The following is a 20,390-nucleotide window of genomic DNA, read 5'->3' as shown; positions in this document are numbered from 1 at the left end:
TACTCCATCCTTGTCTGTATCCAAGATCTTATTTCTTACGAACTTAACATTAAGTCTTCAAAAATAACAATATTAAGTGCTTACTTCTAGGCATGCAAAATGTTGCCTGTGAATTGCTTGATATAGGCAGCGTGACAAAACAAAAAGTCACTTTCATACATTCAGTATCAAGGCAACATAAACTTCTCCTACCTTTGGTTTCATCCAAGCCAAATACACATTCAGAGAAGTCAAATACAAAAAAAATAAGCCAATAAGTAAAATATGCATCATTTCCTGAAAACATAAACATATTGCTGATTTAAAGACAGTTTCTTGATTTTTTTTTTTTAAACTCAGTGACATTTTAAAGTGCAATATATATGTATCTGTTTAGAAATGGTGAACTAGAATTTAAGAAAGTTTCTTCCCATTTAGGGCAAAAGTAGAAGTTGCAGCATCTCTCCACAAAGATCTGTCTCTTAATTGTGAGAGCAGATTACTTGAGAAATTATTTTTGTTCTGGTGTTTCCAATAACATTAGAAGCATCTCACCTTTTTCCTTCATTTCACGCTATTCCCAAATTCTGCTTCATTTTCTCATATACAACATAGCTGATGCTGACAGCTGGAAGCACTTTCATAAAATTAGGGGCTATGCCCCTATAAAGTCCTCGGATTCCTTCTGTAGCAATAATTCTTTGAAAGAGACTGACCATGTTTAGCTGTGGAGCTCCTTCCACTGAGGCTAGAACAAAAAGATAATGTGTTACACAACAGTTCCAGTAATACTAAAATTCTTAAGCAAGTATTAAACATCTGGGTGGTGAGCCTACTATCACCTCTAGGGCCATTGATTAAAACTTGAGTCCTCACAGAGATGGGACCTCTTTAATCCCAGACATTTGAGAGAGATCCATGTGTCTAAATCCCACTGAAAAGCATTATCCACCTACATTCCTTCAGAAATCTAGGCTCCTATCCTTAAGTCTGTTTACAAACCTATAAAGCAAAAATCTCAGCTATGAAACTGCCTTTACGAAATGTCCTCCAGAGCAAACATTGCTGTCTACTTTCACAGGATGATGCAAGTCCTCTTCATTTCACCTCTAAAATTTAGGAAACATTCTACATTGTAGAAAAGTGCTCCCAGACTATGACAGGAGCTCTATGCCCAGTAGTCTCGCGTGGAATGTGGCTCTCAGAGCCCACAGAGCACTAGTGTCTGAAATGTTACATTTGAATCGAGTGTGATGGAGAACAATGTTGGGGGTAACAGGGAGAAGGGACCAACCTTAAGAAGGCTTTTCCAGATAAGCCCTTGGTTTTCCAAGTTGAGTTTTTTTATTTCCATGTCTCTGCTACAGCTATCCCAAATGATACAATTTTTGTATGACCACACAGAAACATTTTCAGAGCAAGAGGACTCACCTTGAGCCTGCATGCGTGTTCTGACGAGAGCAAGAGGGTAACTGGCTAACTGCCCACATGTGCTGGAAACAGTACCACATCCCAACAATACAAAAACACCTGGGTTAGCGGAGCTTGATGCATAGTGTTCTAGCCATGTAGTCTTTAAGACCTGTCAAGATATAAAATTAAATAATAAGACAAGAAATCTGCATTCAAGAAAGTAAACAAATACATCTTTATTCTTAACAAATCTTATGGGCTCAACCCCAAAAAGCACCAGTCTCACTACGCCAGTCCTACATGCTTAAAGTGCATAAGCAAACACCTTAGCACACTGGTAAGGACTTGAACCAGATTACAGTAGTTAGTGCCTAGAAGACAAATCCTTAAAAGAGCCAGCAGCAGGAACAGCACCCATGTTCTAGACCTGTTAATACTTTGGGGTAAGGAGGAGGGAAACACAACTCAGCACCCCACAGGGTGCAACAAAAGCTCACATAGTTGTGCACATCACCCCATGCAGAAGACGCAAACTGTAGAACAGAACCTCCATACTGCTTTGAAAACGTTCGCTCAAGCAATTCTGCTGATTACTACCTGCAGTGCCACAAAAAGATTTGCCTAGACCAGAAAAAAAAACTAGTCTGTGCATCCGAGTTATTTAACACACTTTGAAGCAACACCTAGTATCTAAGGTAGATAAAACATTTTAAGTGTTGCTGATGGGTATGAGGGGTGCCGGTTCCTCTTGAAAGGAAAGAGAGCGGTATTTCAAACTCCTTCCAAAAACTATATGTCAGCCACACAGAATTCTGGTGACATGCACAGACACACAAGGAATTCAGGTTACTATAATCCAATCATAAATCAGAGAAAATGGCAAAAAAAAAGTATTAAGTATCATAAATTCAGGCTAGGGCACAGACACACAAGGAATTCAGGTTACTATAATCCAATCATAAATCAGAGAAAATGGCAAAAAAAAAAAGTATTAAGTATCATAAATGCAGGCTAGGTAACATAACATGAGTATCATATCAGGTTTTTAAGGTCCATATTTGCTATAGAACAGGTATGTTCCAGTCCAACAGGGTTAGTTAAGCATGCAAGCATGTTGTATTGCCAAGGTCTATATAAGCCTGTCTTATGGGTAGATTTCTTATTTGGTGGTGTTCCATGTAAGGGCCCATCAGTACAGGCACTCCTCCAGGAGGGGCAAACAAAGAAAAATGTTAATCTAGTAAGATTAGTGGAAATTCTCATTTGTCTATCTTAAATTGAAGGCAACTGTAATACTACAAGCATATTGCAAATCTAACTAATGATACAGGTATTCTAAAGAATATTTACCCTTTTCATAAACTAACTAATGAAAGCTACATGCATTCAGTGATCTAAACTCACCTCATAAACAGCAAGGTCAATGCCAGCGTAAGGAATTATACCCAGAATGTTAGGAATATAGCCTTTGTAGAAGGCCTTTACACCTTCTCTTTTTAAGATCTTCTTAGCACAGTCAAACATCCCAGAATATTGCCCTGTTTTACCCACAGCCAATCTGGTCTTTAAAACCTAAAGGGGAAAAAACAGTAGCCTTACATACCTATTTATTAATGTATTTTATAAACACAGGAAAACACAGTATCTCTCTGCTTATTCAATTGTCTGGAACTGCTTTGCATTTTGGTACCTCAAACCTCCTTTGTGATGACTACCGTTAAGGCCTTGTCAGCAGTAGGCTTCTTCAGGTTATTACTGCATTAGTGCAGAGTAGCACACATACGACCATACACTAGTTTACAAGTTATTAGCCTTTTTAAATTGCAATTTAGCTTTCTTTTCTTGACTAAAACAGGCAGATTTTTCATCAACTTGAACGCAACAGTGTGGGCAATATTTAATAGAAGCATTAGCTAAAGAACAGGAGAGAGCATTAACATGCTAGCAGATCACACTTCTGATCTGGGAATAGCAAAGCATATTAAGAAAATCATCTTTCAAAAAGCACACCACTTTGAGAGGTAGTTAAGCAATATAAAGATTGCATCTCACTACTGAAACCCAGCATCTGATTAATAATGCGGATAACTCTATACAGCATCTTAGAATGAAGAAATTAGTAACAGTATCCAAAAGAAACCACAGAGGGAATTTCCCGAGCAAGAATTTGGCCTACTTAAAAGCCTCATAAGACTGCAGCTTCCTCAGCAGATTCCTGGCACTTTGCTTTTCTCTTACTTGGAAACACCCTAAAAAACACTTTTAGGACAGTATTATATCTTTGTTAGGAAGATCAGAGCATCTTATTGCACCTGTCTCCATTGATCAGGGTAATCCAGATGATCTATATAACATTTCAGTTACTCTATAACTTAACCCATCACTGTACTCTGGCTAGCTGTGATTCAGCATCTCTAACAGCAAGGATGTTATTTAAAAAGAGATCATTATCACTGTCAGCAATGAAAACAGCGAAGTTCTACTCCTACTCACACCTCTCCCTATGAGAAAGGTGTTCGGGTTACATTTTCCATTAGTTCCAAATCTTGATGTTGGTGTTGGTTTAATACCAGACCCAACATATATTCCAGTTATTTGCACAACAAGATAAACTGTCTGGGGAACCAGCAGCAGAGGAAGCGCATCCTACTTCTATCTGAAAAAAAAACAACAACAGGATGTGAAATAGCTACCCTATAAAGGCTAGTTAGATTGCAACATGTGTTGTAGGACATATTTGTATGTCGTACTGAGGAAAGAGCAGTTAATCCACCCAGCCTCAAGTGTAACTGTTATATTCTCCCTCCACACTGATCTCCTAATCTGACCCAGCTCCCAGTCATAACACAACAGAACTTCATCAGTTCTGCTACAGACAAGACCAACCCTTGCTTACATACAGTCGGAAAAAGATTTATGCCCAATTTAGAAAATACTTGAATATGTACTTAATTTTAAATGCATTCTTGGATTATTTTTTTCCCTGAACTAAGTTTGTATTTAAACATTGCTTTAGACAGCATTTAAAGCCAAATATGTATTAAAAAAAAAATTTGACAGGTATCAATCAGAACACAGTATATTCCAAAATGAAATTCTGAAAGGAAGTTCAAAGTAAAAATAAATTAGGACATAAGAATATAGAAGCACTCCTGCAATACTTTCAAGAGGAAAATAGGTTTTACTTTGGAAACAAACCAGACATTTGGCAGAGTCTCTAATGGAAGCAGGTTCTCTGTTACTTACCTCCATGGGATAAATAGAAGTTTGTGCTGTTGCTCCAGCCAAAGAACCAGATACAAATCTTTCAACTGTGCCTAACTTTCCATCATCCTTAGTGAGTATCTTCTTATACTGCATAGTTAAAACACATAAAATAAACATCACATGCTTTTTAGGAGAGGCAAGAGTTACTATGAGAGGCAGAAGTACAGTACAAAATGTCTTTTCAAGCTGTACTTACTTTTTCATGTATTTACATTTACTAACTCAACAAATTTAGCACTATATTCACTGTAACTCTGTGGATGAAGACTCTCAAGAATACAACAAACATTCCAGCCTGCAAGAATCCTTTACATTAAATACCTCAGCCACCCACAGTACTGTCAGGTATCCTACAAAGAGCCAACACCATGGGCCCCAGATAACAAAGAGGAACCTGGCTCCCTTGCAGATCCAGACCTCCAATCAAAGGATGAAAGATCAACTGGCACATTCAGAGACATTAAAGACCTGTACATACTTTGTCATTCAAGGCAGAGACACCATCATGCAAGAATGCGCCATAAGCTCCCGAAAGGCAAAGCAAGAGCAAGGAATAACATGCTCAAGGTTACTCTATGGTATCAAAATCCACCATTCAGTCTTGTGATATCCCAAAGTTTACTTGACTTTTTGTTGCTTTTATTTCATAGTTGTACAGAGATGTGCAATATGTTCATTTAGTCTTACGTGAGGCACTAGCAAGCCCCATAGAGGAAAAATAAAGACCATTTAACTACACCAGAACAGGAGTTCATTTTCCAAAGGAGGATTAGGCCTTAACACGATGCTTAAAGCTGATTCAGAGGTAAATATAACTCTGAAATCCAGGATGAGGGCATCTTACATAGCACCACGATATTTGTTTCAAAAAGAAACCTGTGTAAGTTCAGCTAGCATAATGTGCTAAGTTTTTGCTTGTTGTCACTTCGAAGCAATATACTAGATATTAATGCAGTACTCCATATAAAGCTATGCAGACTGGAGGACAGTTTAAAATGTACGACAGATTTAGTTTATTTACACTGCTTACAATATAGTAGCAAAGTCTGCCTAATAGTAAGTATTCCATTAACAGAATAAATAGACGATTTTAGATCTGAAAGTCACTCTAAATTACTGTGACAAAATCCCCAACCACAATAAGAACTCCTATATAATACAACAGTGCAAATAACAGACAGTGAGAGTGATATAGTATTTTATTTACCATTATTTTAATTCCTGATTTATCATCCTACCTGTTCATAAGCCCAGAACTTAATAGCTGTTTCAGGAGCTATTTTCACAACATTTACGCCATTTCCCCTCCAGAGGGATCGGACACCACCTTCTTTCAACATTTGCTTAAAACCACTGACTATATTCATTTTGTTTGATTTTGAACCATGAACCTAAAAAAAACCAAAACAGTCACAGTAAAGAACACTGCTCTGATTAGATCGTAAAACTCATCGTCTAAGTATTAAATTGCTTAAATAGATCAACTAGCAAAAACACATCCGCTACTGAAAAATATCTTATTTTAGTGGCACAAATCCTATAATATTTTGTTTACATTTTTGCCAATATGACTATGGAAAAGACAATTTTTATGACACAAAATATGGAAATTGTCAAAACATGACTAGACCTCCAGAATTTAGATACTGTATTTGGCCATCAGTTTTCCATTAACTGCTCTCAAAAAGCTGAAGTGATACACGGGAAACTAAAAAGTTCTTCAACATTGCACCTACCTGCATCATCACTTTAAGGCGATCTAACGGTGCTGTACCTGTTCGAGAGACAGCACCAGCCACTCCTCCTGCCAGGAGCTGTTTCCACCACTGCCCAGTCTTTTTCTCTTCCTCAGTGAATTCATCTGGAACAGTCAAACTATCTCCTATATCCAACACCTATTAGAATTGAAAGCAAAGATGTGCAAATAACTATCTCATTGCATCATCTCAATTTTATCAACAGTTCTAATCCCAAATTAACCTATCACCTAAGAATATGTAAATAAAATGCTAGTTAAAAATAAAAAAAAAAAAATCTCTAATTGACATTCTACAGTTAACTTGCTATGGATTGGTATTGCTATTCAATCAATAGCAACTTTTAATTACTTCTACATAGATATTGAGCAGTAACACCACAGACCCACCATTTCAAAGACTGCACTATCATCATTAAAAATCATAACAAATTTCCGCCTTGAGTATGGCCCAGACAAAGGCATTCTGTCATGATCAGTAGACCTTTACAGTCAGCACTAAAGTCCAATGCTTACATGTTGCAGCTAACCTTTCACCGGACAGCCTTCTGGGATTAGTTTGGTAATCTCCTAAGGATGCTAACAAGAGATTTCTCTCTCATGGTAATTTATTCACACATATGTGGGATTTCCCCTTCCCCCCGCACCTCCCTCAACATTTTAAAGTAGCATTTTTATAGCTGACATATCAGAATATTCTATTTCTGGTAACCACTGTGTATTATCTTACAAAATGACAAGTTTGACTACTGCTTTATACATTTTCTTATCATCAGTTACACTGAAATACATATTAATGAATTTTTTCAGCTATAAAAGTTTGAAATTTCATTAAGAGGTGCATGTTTGTATCACCATTCAATTTGATAGGATTTAGCGATACAGCCATCCAAGACATTTGAATTTAGCGTATCACTTAAACATAACCTATGCTCTTTGTGTAATTTATAACCAAGATATATGAGAAAAAATACACTGTAGATAATGCAAAGCAAATATTATGTATAAATTAAATCTACAAAGAAGCAAGAAAGTTTTAATAACTGACCAGAAAGCATGTTAACCAATAAACTTTTTAAAACTACGGTTGATTTTAATTGTAGACACTACATCCCTAATTTATGCCACGTTCCCTGTCTGTTAAGCAGACAGAATATCACCTTGGTCATTTGGAGCAAAAGAATTGCAGGACAGAAATTATAGATACAGCGACTGGACAAACAGGACGAGCACCAACTGTTCTGGATATTGAACATAGAACAGACTAATTGGAAAATCCTTTCATCTTTCTGACATTTGTGGTTTCCAAGTAAGGTGTTATCGGTTGCTCAACTACATGGAATCATCAAAAGATCAATCATAACTCTTAAAATATAAATCCAGTGTTCTTAGAGATATATATTATGCATATCTACCAGGGTTTAAACCTTGTGTCTACCGAGCCCTAAACACAACTAAGAGAAAAAAAAAAGCTAAATTTGAGGGTGTTTATAACAGAAAGGCCACAGCTAACAACTCACAATAATTCTATGCCAACACAGCTATCTGCTTCAGTAGTTTGACAGCAATTAAAATTTTACAATAAAAGCAGAATTGGAAGAGCTGTCAATGTCAGCCAGACATGTGAGGTCTCACATCTGCTCTTATCTGAAACACCAGCTGTGTTGCCATATAGCTGGATTTTGCTTGCTGTGATAACTGGGTCATCAGCTGACTGGAACACTGGAAGATCACAAGAGACATCTAAAACTGTTTCTTGAGGGTAACTAATGACATTCCATAATTTAAAAAAACACAAAAAACTTATGTTTAATAATAGTAATACTAAGCATTTTATTAAAGCAAAGGGTTTTTTCCCACTAAGTAAGCTGGGACCAGGACTATTCAATCTCATAGCTATGTTTCAAGTGTTTTCTTCACCAAACAGGGAGCTAAATCCCTTTTGGCAAGCATTGAGTTTGTACAGTGTGAAACACTCAGAGCTTTCAGGTCTCAAACTGTTTTTTGTTATGGAAATGCTGACTAATCCCTGAAGATATAAATGGTCTCACTATATTCAACGAAATCTGTCTTTACCTAACTTTATGGATTACTCCAATAATCTACAGGAAGGATATTTAGCAAACAGGATTACTATTGGTTTACATACCTTATTATTTGTTCTTAAAAGTCAGTCACTGAGGTGGCATGAGGTCCATTCAATAGCAACTTAAAAAATTTATCTGCACAGTGGATAGCCTATTGCTGTATATTCTGTCATTCTTAAATGAAATTCTACAGCACAAAACATCTGCACAGAAGATCACCACTAATGACACCAGTGATTTTATGATAATGTCACTATATAAATGCAAATATTGAACTAATTTCAACATAAGAAACAGTTAAAATGTTTCTATAATTTGTTTCAACCATCAAAAGCACTGAACATAAGAATGTACTGTAATATGAAATGAAAAAGATTTAATACTGTGGTTATTATCTGTGTAATATCTATAAACGAAGAAAAGGATTCCTTCCTAAGAATTACTGATAATTATTGGCAAAGTTTAGATGAAGTTCTTTGTTCAGAAGACACTCACATGATGATACTATCCTGCTTGTCAACGGCAGAGCACAAAATGGAAATGAAAACCAAACAATCTTAAATACAGGCATGCTTGAAATATAACTGTGAACCTGTTACACTGAATATTGCAAGTTAACCCAGCAGAGATGAACTTAAGAGCTGCACTAAGTTAAAAGAAAACTTGAACTTACAGTGGAATGTTTCCAATATCGAATTATTTCCTCAATGTCTGTAGCTGGGTTAAACATAAAATGATCTCTCCACTCATTCCAGTCTACTGTCATTGTTCCATCAGCATCAATACTGAAAAGAAATTGAATATAACTATACAAGGAAATAGTAGCAGGGATGGGGTTTTGTTCTGTTTTGTTGTGACTTTTTTTTTTTTTCTTAAATATTGGCCATCACATCAGTGACAACTGACTGTAAATTCCATATGGAGACCTCAAGGCTGAATCTGCCATGGCCTTTCAACACTATGCTTTTCTTAACCAAGTGCATCTGGCATATTCCATTTAAAAACATAATATAACACTTCATTCTACCAACAATATTTACAGGGAAATGAGATAACATTCTCCTCCCAGAACCAGATGCTCAAATAGTGACTAGACTTACTATTACCCAAGAACAGACGGAATATGTGAGAATGCCTCTAAAGGCACCACTGAAGGTACCAACACCTTTCAAAGTTAAAATCCCATTTATCCTGTTCTCTGACTTATAAAAATATAATAATTAACAATGCAAAGAAGCTTAAAATACTTTAAGAAATATTAATTCCTGACCTTTGCAGGATCTTTTCTGCCTGTTTTTCTGAAATGCTTATACCCAATATCTTGAGGGACTGGACAACTTCTGATGCTTCAATTTTTCCTTGAAACATTAAAAGAAAGATATCTATTTAAAACACGGAGCTTAATACACTTAGCATCTTGGAGCTCACTACGTTCTACTGTAACACCTACAAAGATAATTTAAAATCAATTTTAACACAGATGATGTATTTTGATTGTCTACAACAAGGACTGAGCGAAGGTAAGTACATTAAAATCATGCAACCAAATCAGATGCAAACATTCAGTGAGTTATAAACTATTTTATCTTTAGTAGGTAGTTAGAAACTTCATTATAGTTTCTCCATCTAGGGAACAAAGAGCCCCAGATCAACAGACCTGGAAGATAACAAAAAGAAAAGAGACTACAATAATTTATTATTTCAATCTATAGTAAACTATAATTATGACCCTATTAAGGAAAAGTAGTAAGGGTTCCATATTCACAACTTTTTGTCTCCAGTTTAGACAAAGAACATAAACGAAGATAACTTTTAACGCACAGTTTCTTCAAACAACGTTTGAACAAATAAAATAAATCAAGGCATACCATCATTGTTTTTGTCCAGGCTCTTAAATGCTAGTTTCATCTTTTTCTCATGATCTTTAAGATACTGCATAAATTCTTCAAAATCTAGCTGTCCATCCTGGTTAGTATCTCCAGCTTTAAAAATTTTCTGTTGAGAGAAAATTCAACATTTGACTTTTCAAAATTACAGCAGGTCACAAAGCAACAGCAACACAGCATAGCCCTGGCTTTAAGAAAAGTATCATATTGGTCACTTTGGGAGTCAAACTGGGAAAACACCTAAGTGTACACTTCAGAGCTATATTTTGTTTTCAGAATTTAATACACTCTCAGTGTTTTCATAAAGACAGAAAACACTCGGCAGGAAAGATAGATTTAAGAAAGCATTATTTATTACTTACAGAACTTTCCTATTCAAAGATTTTAAGGTTTCTTACCAGCACTAGCATGCTACACCCACAGGTATCAAAGAACTTGAGGAGGAGGTGGGGGACAGGACAAAATCATGAAAGAGAACAACTTTTACCCTGTGACTTTCCTGGTTATACATGACATCTGTCAATATGTCAGTAAAATTAAACAAATACACTCTTAACTATCCTCTTTAATCCAGTGGTCTATTAATTATGAATTATAAAGACAAAAATACAAATAGTAATTAACTATTTAACTGCCCACAAAAAAAACCAGAAAGATCTTGCCTGACTAGCATTTCCACCCCCCAGGGTTTGAGAGGGCAGGGCTTTCTGCTTCAAACTGAAGACCTGACAAAAATAATTTAAAAGAAACAAACCCAGACTTGTAACAAATAGAGGCACAGTTATCTTCCATTTTTGCACGTGTTTCCTAGTAACTGCCCTGCAGATAAGAAACATCTACATGTAAAATTAACTACGAGTTGAATGCATGGTATACAATTGCCAGCACTGCAGGAAACAAATCTGAAAGAGAGCCTGGGCATACGCTTCTCCATCAACCAAGGGCCAGACTACTTCACTATCTTTGTGTGCGAAAACATACTTTTCAAAAAAGGGAAATTACAGCAGCTCCCCCAAGCATCAGCTCGCAATTGCTGAGGCTTGTCTTCAAAGGCAAAGCCCCGAGAAGAGCCAAGGCCAGACTAACAAGCTGTGCAGGATTTATTAGCCTGGGCTTTATGCCACAGGGAGGGCTGCTCCACAGACGCAGGGCTGCAGAGAGCAGCGGGGCGCAGGAGAAGCGGGGCGCGGAGCCCACCGCCACCGCCACCGGCCCTTCCCAGCCGCTCTCGCACTTCTGCAACTCTTCTGGCGGGATGCGCAGGAAGCAGGTGGGGAAATCCACCCCAAAACCCTGCTCCAGAACACAAGATTTAAGGGGAAATGATGCCTCATCTCTTCATTTGAGCATCGGTCTCTGTGGTTTCCCTCAAAGTGTGAAATCCTGCGGGGGCAGCCCTCTGTACAAGACAAACAGGAGACCAACCCGACAACACAATCTCTCCAATAACTTGCAGTAAGTTTCAGAGCACTTCAGGGCACACGTAAAGCGTATGCCAAAAAGCCTTCCAAGTAACTTCTATTTTGCAGACTGCCTTGTCTCCTACTGGAGAAAGTAACCCTCAACAAGATTTGCACGGTTGTTTTAATCTGCAAAATCTGGTTTTAATCATTTTGTTTACGCCACTATAATTAGTACAAGTTCTCAAGAGACCAAAGTCTAACAAGTTCTAGCCTACAGAAACTAAACATAAAGGAAGTTGAAAACTCTGGTGTATTTGTTGCAAGTGTGTGAAAAAACTGAAGACATCTCGATACATTTATGTTGCCTCCTTTATCTTTCCTATCCCTCTACTAAAAGAAATGTACTTTAATGTCTAATCTCAAAAAAACAAAGTTCATAAGATTACCACAGATTTTTCAATGGAAGGGAGAAAGACGATGCAGTACGCCACAGTGAAATAAGAAGCAAATTACTTACCTCCCATAATACAATAAGTTATGCACAATAAAATCAACTGAAGTTACCACATACTCAGATAAAGGTGTTTGGTAACATCTTAGAAAAATAGTGTTCTTGGTATACTTGTAAGACCAGCTTGATTGTAATTTCTATTAATAACCTGTCAACAAAAATATACTCATCAATTCAGATTAATGCCTTTGCGAGTATGGTTAGGGCTGTTCAGAATTTCCTATTACAAAAAAAACAGTTTACGTTTACTGAAGTTTATGGATGTATTCCTGACCACAACCTTCTAACAAGAAATTAAGAAAGGCTACTGGATAAATGTTAAAAAAAAAACAACCAAACAAATAAAAAACAAACCAAAACCCACCATTAAAAACTACTGTAGCCAAAAAAGAGTCCCCCCTCAAAGACACTGCAGTCTCAACCCATCTTGCACTCCACGCATGGGACCTCACGCCGCAGATTCCGAGCGTCCTGCCGGACTCCCACAAGCTACTGAGAAGGGGTAATTTGTGGCAGGCATACACACACTTTGAGTGAATTCTAATCAACACAAATTGTTACTATCCCCTACTGCTATCTGAAATACCAAAAACCGTAGAACAAGGAAAGTGTTGTTCTGGCTCACAGATATGACAAAAACTTTAATTACAAAACCTCCACTGCCGAGGATGACGTGAGCCAAAGAAACAGAAATTCCTAGGAGGTTTAAAGAGCTGGCAATTAGCAGGGCCACCTTTCATTTCATCTGCCAAATGAGCAGATTTTATATTGCAACAACTAGAAAAGGATAAGCACAAACATAGCCTCCATTCCCTACGTTTGTTTTTACAGTTACTTTCCAGACTTCAAGCCAGTCTCAGCCACGCTCAGTGCAGCAGAATGGAAGTGACAGGGAACAAAAACGTATGCTTTTCCTCAGCAGGCACATGTATTTTTCCAACATTACAAACCTAAAAGTTCATACAAACAAAAGCCTCTTGCTATGAAATGTACTAATTATGTGGGTGTTAAAGTTTCAGACTAAAACCAGTCATTTGCAAGTTTGTAGAACAAACAGGAATGCTGAAAGGAGCTTGCCTTCCACTTGGGGGGTGGGAAGTCCCTCATGGGGGGTTACCTACTCCATGGGGAGAGCCAGCAGGAAGCCACACATAGTTGATTCTGTGGGGAGCCTGGCACACTAACTCCCAGGTACAAACTGCCCATCCACAGCACCAAATAATAATTCAGGTCGGAAGGCTGTCAAGCACAGCCCCAGCTCACAGCATGTTCAATGAGATCAGGTTGCACAGGACCACTTCCAATTACATCTTGGATATCTGCAAGGATCTTCCACAGCCTCTCCAGGCAACCCGTTCCAACATTCAACCACCCTCACTTCAGTTCAACCAGGAATCCAACTCTGCTGTTCTGCATTTCATATACGACCAGATTTGGCACAGTTACAACTACTTGTCACTGTGCCACTTCCTGGTTCACCACCTTCTCTGATGAAGTAGAACTGGATGTATTTTAAAATAGGCGTGCTTACAACAATAGTGCAGGAACCAAACTAGATGCCAGTCCATGCATGGAAGTCCTGGGAAACAATGTTCAGTGTGCCTGCCATGTAAAACCTGCCATTTCTTGTTACAGACTTATTGTGGGATCACCTCACCTTTATGTAGGTCCAGCCCCAAGAGGAAAACGCTTATTTTTCAAGGCACGCCATTTCTTTTCTCATTGTCTAAAAACTTTAACCCCAATCAATAAAGAGAATTCACTAGATAAAATGAAATGGTGACCACATAAAGAATTGCTAATTACCAACAGATACAGTAAGACAGTTTAGACGATCTTTCCTTTTAATGCTACGAGCCTTCACACATACTGACTACAATGCTCCTGTGCTGACCTATTTGGTCATGACACTGCTGTCTTTTTCTTTTCTCTTTTTTAATTCTGCTACTTTTGTTCTTTTTCTGCTGTATATGTCATTAATACAGCTGCTTTCAAAATCCTGCAGAGAAAGGCAACACCAATGTGAAAGGCCACAAGTAGACTGAAACACTGAAGATTTTTATTTTTAAATTTCTGAATTATATAAGGCATGTTGCAGTGTTGAATTCCTGCTGCTTCAGAAAACCTCTGTATTTGGTGTGGAAACATAAGCCAGCAGGTCTGTTGAAAAAAATAACAAACAAAAAAACCCAGAAAAGTTAGACAGGCTTTACGTACACCTAAAAATCCTGACTCTTTGTAAGTGGCCTGATGAATTATTAGATCACTCTGTGCCAAAGTTAGGAAATTTAAGACATTCATAGCCACAATGTAAAGACAGAGAATGCAAGACACTAGAAATCTTAATGCTTTTATGTAGACTTTTCTTTTAAATTCAGTTTAACTTTTATATTACTTAGTATTATTACTTGTGTATTGCATGGGAGATAAATCCATTATAAAGAGAAAGGGCCTGAGGATGTGTCCACACAGCATTATACCCCAACCAGTGAGTAGTCCACGTAACACACTAACAAACTAGCCTGCCACTTAACCTCCAGAAATCCAACACCACACTGCATTTTGAGCAAAACAGTAATTTGCACTGCCTCCAAAGACCTCCCAACTTGTTCAAATGCAGCATTCATATTTACTTGCTCCCCTCCCAAAGGATAGTAGCAACATGTAAACAACACCCAAGTAGGCTCTTTAAACCTGCCACAGACAGGCATTAACGGAGTCCCCCACTCCAGCACGGCAGTAGCAGAGATGCTGCTATCAGCTGCAGAGCTTCCCCTTCCCGTTCTTTGTCCTGAGCACCACTCTTCCCTGCAACAAGAAAGCACTAACAGCAGTCTTCTCACTGGTCCATTTCAGGTAACAGAATCTCTATAAAATGAGCCTAAAAAGGAATAGATGCAAGTCTGAGTATGCTCTCCAACATGCCTTGCAGAAGCTGCTCCCTCAGGACCTGGATAAACTCCCTCAACTCTTAGCTATGAATTAGATCCCAAGAATCTGAAACAGCATAAATGGGAGATGCAAACTATCCCTTGTACCTTCATTCATCATTCCTCACGAGGTACACTGGTATTTTTTACTTTGAACATACTTGGTAGACTGACTTTTTGCATTAAATAAGGCTACTCTGCTACAGAGGCACCCCCACCTCACAGTCATCTTAAAATATTTACCTGGGACACACTGTTTGTTTACCTGGGACACACTGATACCTCAAGACAGGAATTTAGCAGAGCATTTCAACATGTGGTTAAAAGAGCTTCCAGAGGTGAGGGTTCCCATATTTGGTGCCTGGCATTCTTGCACTTCGCAGCAACAAGAGCAAGAATTAATCATTCCCTGTATCCTGTCACTGTTCAGGAAAAAAAACTATCAAGTTAGTATTAAAAAAAATTCATTTTATCTCCTTGGATGTTTAAAGTGTTATAAAAACAAACTTACATTCATCTTGCTCTGTTATATGGAAACTTGGAGACTACAGCACATATTAGTTAAAAGCTTCTGAAGATGTACACATGGAAATGAAATAATGACTTACATTTTTGCTTACAACTGAAGTCAGATATATTACTGAAGATGTTTGTGGTATTTCACAGTTAACTCCCCATAATCAGACATAATCATAACACCTATTATGACCTGAAAAGCAAAGTTTAAAGGAACTAAGTGGTTCAAGTTTTCTACAATCACATGATGTGACATCTGTTTTGGCAAAAAGCTGAAGATGCCCAGTCTAATCTAAATCTATAGTATCAGGTTTGTGGCATACTATTAGGTGAGAGAAAGCTTCATTTCATGTAAAGAACATTTCACACAGACATGAAAATGCTGAAGCTTATAAGACAGTGAATCTGCATATCGCATATGATAATTCCTAAGAGTAGGTATCACGTGATCGAAAACGCCCATGTTCCTTCTAAGAAGTTGCCAAAGTAACTAGTGCTTTTTGTATGTCTCTAGTCAAGCTACAACATAACAAAGAGGTTTTGTTTAACTTGGTCTACTAACTTTCTAATTTTGCCATGTAAGGGAAGTTACCAAAATTAAGAAAAGTGCAAAAATCTGAATAAAACAGTGGAGAAATATTCAAGGACCTATTTAGCTCACTCACTAAACAAGTACGTGCTTTCTGGACAAAGAACAGCTACAGTAAGTTCAGGCTCTGAAGCACTACCTAGCTGTAGTTTTTAGAGGCCAGAGAAAAGCAGAGAAGGAAACAACACACGCCTGGCCCTGTCCTCGCACTGAGACGCAGCACTGTAACCCAGCACAGGGGCCTGCCTCGCTGGACGGAACTCTGAATTTTCTTTGATTTAAACGCAGCAACACACTTCAAGTGTTCTGAGTATTTTTAGACTTCGTTGGACTAAAATTTTCATAAACACAGTCAATTACTCTAAACAGACCGTATTCTGATTGCCGAAAATTTAGTCTCGTTGGGTCCTGTTTCCATCACACTGTTTCTTTATCTAAAGGAGCCTTAACATAGCTGAAGACTTATGTCAAAACCTGACAGAGAGTCAGTCCAAGTAAGATCATTATACTGTTTGCAGAATGTAGTTATTCATTTCAATAACATCTCTCTACTCCTAGCTCCAGGACTCAATGTAAAAATAATACCTGAATTGGAATGCTTGGCTGTTGCTACCCCAAAACTGAAGCCTGAAATACGGGGTTTGCCTCCTACAGGTTTACAGTAAGGATTGATTGCAACAGAAGGAAAGGGTGAACAAAAATAGTACTTCATATAACCACTCCACCATTTACGGTACTCCCGCCTAAGAGACTCACAGCATTCTAAAGGCACAGGATGAGATCATTCGAGATCTGATCCCAGCATCTATTTTATGTCTCTACTGGACAAATCTGCTAATCAAAGCGATTGTAGAATAGCTGTTAATGTTGCTTGTAGAGCAACATTTGATACTCTTACCAGACCAAATTCCTTCTTTGTAGGTGTTGACGTATCATGCCAGGAATCTTTTGTAAAGCTTTGCAAAGTTACCCATTCCTGGTAGGTAATATACTACAACATAAAACAGCAGTCATCCTGGCAGCCTGTAAGCAGCACATATTTTGGATTTTCCAGTGGTTTACATTTGTCTGTCAGATACTGACAGAAGGCAGGTCAAGTAGAACACAAAGTCAGGAGCTTCTGTCACGTTGTGCTATGATGTCTTGCTATGGGGAAAAAATGATTCTTCCTTAGAGGGACATGCAACCTACCTCCGAAGCTTACCACCCTGTTTCACATCAATTCTCATATCTACGATGTTACTTCACCTAAAAGAGTGTCTCATCATACTTTCAACACTAATAAAACTGCCAAGACAACTGACGAAAGGTAAAATAAAAAGATCATACCAGTAGTCTGTTACTTAAATGGATAGCAGCTTTGTATCTTTTAAAGTCATGCATATTCCTTCAAGAGAGGAACTGCATTTCAAGAGAAAAGACGAAAGTAATATTAGTAGCACAAACACTAATTTATACCGTGAAGATGACAACTTAGGATGAACCAACTGACTTTGCAGTGAAACACAGTAACACTCACATGATCCCTTACCAGGAGTTAACCGGGAGGCAGCTGTGGCCCCCCCCCGAGAAGTACGCTGATCGACACTCCCGTGTACGTGGATTTCATCCCATGCAACAGACGCCAGCCCTGCAAGAGTATTTTTGGAAAGCTAACCAAGACCTCCACCTAGAACGTAACAATAGTGCAAGGCCTGACACCCCAACCCAGCCACGAGGCACCAAAGCCTACCCTGCTTTAGGATACCCCAAGGTCTGCCCACCCCATAGAGCCACTAACATTGGCAGGGCTGAGCAGTCCAGTAGCTAGTATTTTGCCACATTGTGTAATATTTCCACATCTCATTTCCTCACTCATTAGTTATTACTAATTATAATACTACTTCTGCCTCTCCAAACACAAATATGAAGATTCAGTATCTGACTTCATTAATAAAATACCTTTTAACCAAATAGTAAAAAGACACTTCACTGGATTCAACATCACTTGAGAGCTTGAAGTGCAGTAAGTGGGAGAAGGCAGCTGCGAGCTGCAAGAAAACACAGGAAGCAGATTAGCTACGTAAAGACAGGAAAGAAGCTGGACGCAAGTCTTACTGAGGCTCTCTTACTACAACAAGCCCAGTTACTAACAGCTATATATAATCAGTCTAGTTTCTGGTTCAAATCGTGCCTACCATTAAGTTTAAAATAACGAGCATACAGAAGTTTCAGTGCACTCCAACAATTCTTCCACCCCTCTCAAACGCGCAACATGACTCATGGCTTATTTTGTTTACTCTGTTTCTTAAGCAACTAAGGCAGCCAGTTCCTGCTCTCCACTACATCCAGGTAAGCTAGCTTATCTCTATTGATTTCATGGGCTTCTCTTCCAGTTTATCCTGGAGCAACTGGGAACAATTTGACAGATAATCGGATGTGCACTATTAATGAAAAGCATCACACCAATCTTGAGAATGAACTTGGAATTTCAATTCTAAGTCACTCAAAACTTAAGAATCGCGCTACTTGCGTCTCGGGGCTTTCAGTGAATTACGTGGGAAGACCACCCTCATTAAACACCAGAAAATTAACTGGTTGCCTGTTCCCCTCTTGTTCAATGTAAGTAAAAACTCCAAATTGTTAGAGTCAAACTGGTGCAACAGGTTTTCAACAATGTGTACATAACGTGCGACTGAAGTTTGTAACTCGCATGCTATTAACACTGACAACTTTCGTGGATAAGAAACAGGCCAAACTGTCCATCCTGTATACACCAAAAACTGAGAACACAAAACTTATTGTAAGGATGATTTTGATCAGAAGCAATACTGAAGTGAAAGCATGCTTTCATTTACACTCGCACAGAAGCATCATTCAACTCAAGACACCTGTTGGATACTTTTCCCTTAAGTATATGAGGCAGAATTAAAAAAGGTAAAATAGAGACCAAATTACAAGACCACGGGAAAGAATTGGCAGAGTATCTCACAATGAGTATAAGGTCACTGAAATTGAATTATTGACCCAACATCTCTCTTAACACTGCAGTCAAAATTTAAGTTCACTTTCCTGAACCTCTTTCAGAAAGTACGCAACGGCTAGTTCAGGCACAGCAGTGGAATGCCATCTATTCTTTATACTGAAACAAAGAAGAGGCTTGTTAGGGTAACAGCTCCAGCAGGTATCTCGGATGTACCCGTTCAGCCTAACTGAACCCAAGTGTGCCTTTTCAGTGCAGATGTGCCTTACCACACAAGTACTTATGCCTACAGAATTGCGCATTAAATGTCTTTATATTCTGATCCTGGGGATTACTGAAAACAACTAGGAAAGAGAAGTTTCTCCTCCAAGTACAAGTCAGATTTGCTAGCGTAACTCAGCATTGCACCGGAGCACTTGATGACTCAAGTTTTACTGACTTGTGAGGTCACAACATTGATAACAGGGGACAAAGGAATGTTATAGTCCAACTTGATCACTGCAGAATCCACACACAGCGCAAAGAGTGTGCTGTCTGTTTCATGGTTTGGGGGCCTCTGTTACAAGTGTGTGTTTTTAAAGAGAAGGGCCTTGGTAGTGGACACAGCCCACGTCGAGAAGAATCATGTCCATGTCCGTGTGTTCATGGAGAACTAGCTTCAATAACTAGTTCCGATATTGCAACCTACTGTTACACAGATTTACTTACTGGCTGCCCAAAGGAAATCTTAGCTTATTCTGACCTAGGTTACGCAAAGGCGGAGTGAGAGATAAAAGCTGTAAATTACCATCCTTTATCGCTCCGGAAGAGAAATATGCTGTCAAATATCACGCAACAAAGAGTCAAAAAAAGTCAAGAGTCGGCACATTATGAATAAACCCGGCCGTGCCCTTTTCCCCCCCCCCCCCAGCCGTATCGTTAACAGCATTCGCACCCGGGACCCCTCACTCGGAGCCCCGAGGCGTGCCTGTACAATACAGCCCCCGGAGCAGGCACGGCGCCCCCGGGAAGGAAAAAGGCGAGCCCGAGGCCGACTTCATCCAGGCGCGGCCCAAAGCGGCTCCCGGGTCCGGAGCAGCCCCCGACGCGCC

At 38.7% G+C, this 20,390-nt stretch overlaps 1 protein-coding gene across 1 annotated transcript; it reads right to left on the bottom strand.

Annotated features, from left to right (window-relative positions):
• Positions 1-297: 297 nt before the first annotated feature.
• SLC25A24 (solute carrier family 25 (mitochondrial carrier; phosphate carrier), member 24) lies at positions 298-11,681 on the bottom strand (the record flags this gene model as incomplete). The annotated part of the gene is made up of 10 exons (XM_009701139.1): positions 298-727; positions 1,411-1,561; positions 2,797-2,964; positions 4,639-4,746; positions 5,898-6,050; positions 6,396-6,554; positions 9,176-9,287; positions 9,773-9,860; positions 10,371-10,506; positions 11,391-11,681. Coding segments are annotated over 10 exons (1,545 nt in total), but the record flags the coding sequence as incomplete, so codon positions are not given.
• Positions 11,682-20,390: the final 8,709 nt, after the last annotated feature.

Source organism: Cariama cristata, unplaced genomic scaffold (assembly GCF_000690535.1).
Source record: "Cariama cristata isolate BGI_N322 unplaced genomic scaffold, ASM69053v1 scaffold8795, whole genome shotgun sequence".
Lineage (NCBI taxonomy): Eukaryota > Metazoa > Chordata > Aves > Cariamiformes > Cariamidae > Cariama > Cariama cristata.
The sequence above is the reverse complement of the archived record's forward strand: the minus strand, read 5'-3'. Positions and strand labels throughout refer to the sequence as shown.